This window comes from Nelumbo nucifera, chromosome 6 (genome assembly GCF_055504915.1).
Source record: "Nelumbo nucifera cultivar China Antique chromosome 6, China Antique-T2T, whole genome shotgun sequence".
Lineage (NCBI taxonomy): Eukaryota > Viridiplantae > Streptophyta > Magnoliopsida > Proteales > Nelumbonaceae > Nelumbo > Nelumbo nucifera.
Genome location: NC_142654.1, coordinates 11,091,169 through 11,095,708, shown reverse-complemented (window position 1 = coordinate 11,095,708; position 4,540 = coordinate 11,091,169). Strand labels below are relative to the sequence as shown.

The 4,540-nt window shown below is 47.0% G+C and overlaps 1 protein-coding gene across 1 annotated transcript; it reads right to left on the bottom strand.

The window, feature by feature from the left end:
• Nucleotides 1-2,338: 2,338 nt before the first annotated feature.
• LOC148790603 (cytochrome P450 77A2-like) lies at nucleotides 2,339-4,147 on the bottom strand. Its single transcript, XM_088890810.1, has one exon. The coding sequence runs from the start codon at nucleotides 4,067-4,069 to the stop codon at nucleotides 2,531-2,533; it is 1,539 nt and encodes a 512-aa protein (XP_088746936.1). The 5' UTR covers nucleotides 4,070-4,147; the 3' UTR covers nucleotides 2,339-2,530.
• Between the last annotated feature and the right edge of the window lie 393 nt (nucleotides 4,148-4,540).

Genomic DNA, 4,540 nt, shown 5'->3' with positions numbered 1-4,540 from the left:
CCATTTTTTTTTATTTTTTGTTGTCAGGATGGGTTGTCTATTCAAACCGGACGATTGAACCGTTGACCAGAAAACCGGTGGCTAGAACGATTCCATTTTCGGGTCGTATGAGTCATACGCTCGAATGACATAACACGTATGATACTGCTTAAAAGACCACACACATTCAATTTTTTGCTTGTAATTTTTGTTGTCATAATGGGTTGTCCATTCGAACCGGACGATCGAATCGCCATTTTTTTTAATTGGGAACCATCCAGGAAACCAATTATGTTTTACCCCAATCCCGGGCCCTGGCCAAAAACCGTTGAATCGGTCAATGACCCATTGACCCTAGTGGTTGAACCATCAACCCATTGACTCATTCAATGGTTTTTGGTCGTTTTTGTTTTTATTTTTGTTGTCAGAACGGGTTGTCCGTTCAAATTGGACGATTGAATCATCGACCCAAAATCTGATAGCCAGAACGGTTCCGTTTTTGGGTCGTATGAGTCACACACTCGAATAATATAACATGCATGATACTACTTAATGGACCTCACACACTCAATTTTTTCCCTATAATTTTTGTTGTCAAAATGTGTCGTCCATTTTAACCGGACGATTGAACCCTCGACCCGAAAACCGGTGGCCATAACGATTCCATAATTTTTTGTTTATAATTTTTTGTCAGAACAGGTCATTCATTTGAACCGAATGGTCGAACTGTCAATCCAAAACTGGTGGCATATATATATTAAAGGGCTTCCATTTGGCGAAAGGGGAGACCACCCCTATCCCTTTAATATATATATATATAAGATGAATTCGAAAGGCATGGAGTTTTGTTGCCCTCTTGACACAGGTGGTAGAACACTTGAAACCAAACACAACCTGGGAGAGAGAGATTTTACGAGGATATGAATATAGTTGAATGGTCAATTAGATGGAAGAGATTTTAGGAAAGAGATGATAGCACAGAGGTTGTAGAGCTTTCTCGCCGGAATCAAACCGACCTTACAAATTTTTATTTATTTTTATTTTATTCTACAATACCTGCATGGTTATTGATGGTGCGCAATCCGGTCACTCCTAACTGGCACTTACGTGGCTCCTGGAAGGTACCTGAGATGGAGAAGAAGAAGAATCCCCGGGGGCTTGCCCGGCGGGAACACTCCGATGCTTAAGTTAGTATTCAGTAGGAGAAGCAATGAGAAGATGAAGGATAAGAGTGCAAATAGCGCGAGAGTAGAAGATGATACCTCCGTCCCTTGATATTAGCTCCTTATAACAGAAATCCGTTGTATCAGGTCCATCGGCCTCTGACATGGCAGGTGTAACCACCACTGTCAGTCTACCGTAGCCGTTGCTGGCTGGGCTGAGGTGGCACGCGCGAGGCCGTCACCGCAGCGTACGTGCCAGTCAGGTGTAAGGCACCCTCTAAAGGTAGCAGGCACGACGCTGTCTGACGAGGGATATGGTTGTTGCACCCAGATTTGTCGAGTACGGTGGTCGAGCAGGAGATCCTCCTGCGATATGCCGAGCTACCCTTTCGCGAGTTACCCTGTGCCGAGCTATCTTGTAAGCGACGAGCTGCCTGCAGCAAGCTAAGCCGAGTTGTCTAGCCCGAGGTGTCTTCACCTCGGGGTATCTATAGGCGAATCGGTGTGTTCCTGTCGGGGAGTGGCCTGAACTCCACTAGGAGGAGCTCAGATATTAGGAGAGGTTAGGGGGCTCCGAGCTTGGAGGCAGCTTGGGGTACCTTAGCCCCGAGGAGGAGGTGTGGGCTAGGCGGCTCCCGGCGAGTAGTCTATCCCACCGATTTGCCGGACTGAACTCGGTGTGACTTTCCCACTGAGTTGTGGTTGTGCCTGCTGTGCTGTCACGCTGAGTCATCGCTTGAACAAGGTCACGCCCACGTGTACCCGTGCTACGAGGTCGGACCAAATCGTCCTCCATCAGTTATGACGCCCGATGTAGTTTTAAAATTCTTCATATGGGGAACCAATTTTCAGCCCTATACAACATCATGATAGAAATAAGTATTTTTATTAAAATATCTCTAAACAGCACTGTTTTTAAAATCGGACCGGACCAGACAATTAGATCGGAAAAACTGAGACCAGTTCTATTTTCCTCCAAATCTGCTTTTTCCCTCAAAATCGTTAATTTTAATCAATAAACCGCTGAACTGGCCAATTAACCGTTCGAACGTTTACAAAATACCTGGGTCGTTCAAATCATCATCTGTCCGACGTTTACAAGATACCTGGGTTAGGTTGTATCCGTCGTTGGCCGGTTCAAATATTAATCATTTCCACACCGACAGTAGTTATAAAATACAAGAGGAGACATCAAATTAAATTAAAGGGAAAATCTATGATTATGATTCCAGTTTATTTCGTCAGTTGTTTTTCGGAAATTATATCTTTTCCACATCATAATTAAACCCTAAATTAAATTACAACAATTCGCATAGAACCGGGTCCACCCAAAGATTATATTACTACTACTTTTTATGTAGAATCCGGCCGGCAACCCGCAAAAGGTCTCATATCCTTGGCTTGACCACAGCTCGGAGAGGTTTCTTCATCACGACCGTGAATTCCAACTTCTCGCTCAAGTCAACCTTCTGCTGGGAGGGGTGTAAACTCCACTCGAACTCCTGGACCATCCTGGCCAAGAGCAGGTTCACATGAACCGTGCCCAACCCCAGACCGGGACATATTCTCCTTCCGCCCCCAAACGGCAGCATCTTCACTCCCTTTACCCCCGTTATGTCGGCATCCTCCTTCCCCGTCGCGAACCGGTCTGGGTTGAACTTTTCCGGTTCGGACCAGATACTGGGGTCCTCCGCGATGGCTGGCAAGAATATCTCTACGTTGGCATCCGTCGGCACATCATAACCACCCAGCGTTGCTGGTTGCGTCACTGCATGTGTGAGTGCGAAGTACGTCGGAGGGTGCTTCCGTAGTAATTCCTTTACGACCGCGTTTAGGTACACCATCTCTTCTGCATCCTTCTCGTCCACTTTCCGGTCTCCAACTTTCGACTTGATCTCGGTGTAGAGTTTTGATTGGATTTCTGGGTTCTCAATCAGTCGGGCTATGCCCCATTCCAGTGCTGTGGCGGTGGTGTCGGTCCCGCCGTTGAGGAATTCGGAGCAGAGCGAGACCAGCTCGGTGTCGGTTGGACGTGATTTACGTCCCTCGATTTCGAGATCAAAGAGAGTGTCGAGGTAAGCGAATGAAGTTTCGGGGTTATTTTTCAGGAGGGATCTTCGCTTCTCGATGAAGGGAAGGATTGTTCGTATCTGTTCTTCACGTACTTGCATAGATCGCTTGCGTTGTTTTGAGAAGAATGGACTTAAGATAGGTAAGAAATCGTCGATCCTGGGATCAAGAGTGATCAACACCGTCTTCATCATGTCATCAATCCTTTGGATGTCCTTTTCCCCCATCTCTAAACCGAAACACATCGATAAGAGGATGCAGAAGACGGCGAATCGGACATTCTTCAGCACCCAAACGAGTCCGTCATTGGAGTCGGCCTCAGCTCGGAGCCGGTCGATGAGCCGGTCCATGGCTAAGTCTCTGACGTGACGGAATTCCTTAATGCGGCCCGAGTTGAGCATACCTTGGACCAGGTTGCGCCGGAGGGAACGCCAAACCGGGCCGTAATGGGCAGAATTCACGGTGAACTTGTTGTCGCTAAAGATGGCCCGGGTAGGAGTCTCTCTAGGCCGGTTGGCGAAGAACTGACCCTTCTCGACGAGAGCTTCGTAGGCCAAGTCGGGATTGCTGATTATAATCAACGTTCTAGTCCCCATCTTCAAGGTGAAGATGGGTCCGTAATTTAGCCGGATATCTCGAACATACTGAAAGAATGGTTTGCCTGAGCGAGCGACTTGGAAGAGGTTTCCGACCACGGGCCACCCGGGTGGCCCAGGCGGAAGCCTGAGACGCTTGGATTTGCTTCTGGTGGACAGCACGAAAATCAAGGCAGATACAAGGAAGGCTAAACCAGTGAAGATGAGATTGTAGTATGGAGATAGAGTTGAAAGAGAGAAAGAAAAAGAAGCTGCAGCCATGGAGGGAGTGATGGATAGAGAGGAAAAGTAGAAAAAGACAGAGGGAGGGAAGACTGAAGTGTCGAAATATATAAAGATGGGGGAAGAAAGTAGGTTGGAGAGTGGAGTGAAAGATAAAGGAGGAGGAAAATGCTGGTGGGAGTTTTATTAAAGCTTCTAACTGTTAAGTGCTGAGTGTTAAATGCGGAAGCTGAAGCTTGTTCAATTAGGAGAATGCAGAAGCATCTTCAATTAGGAGACATCAAAATCTTAAATTGATAAGAGGCCCTGCAATGACATCATAATCGCAGAACAATTGGGAGACACCTTGGCACCACGTAAACATACCATTTTGGACGCTTTACAACTGTATCAGTGACCTCAGCACCACCCTGCAAGGCCCAACCGCAAACAGCTAGGTGGGTCTTCAAGTCGGTGTAGGAGGCGACCTGCTTTCATCAAACTGTCCTAGCCCCAATTAGTGATCTGTCT

Bases quoted from the DNA above. Each gene is read 5' to 3' on its own strand.
- LOC148790603 (XM_088890810.1), bottom strand. From the start codon at position 4,069: ATGGCTGCAGCTTCTTTTTCTTTCTCTCTTTCAACTCTATCTCCATAC.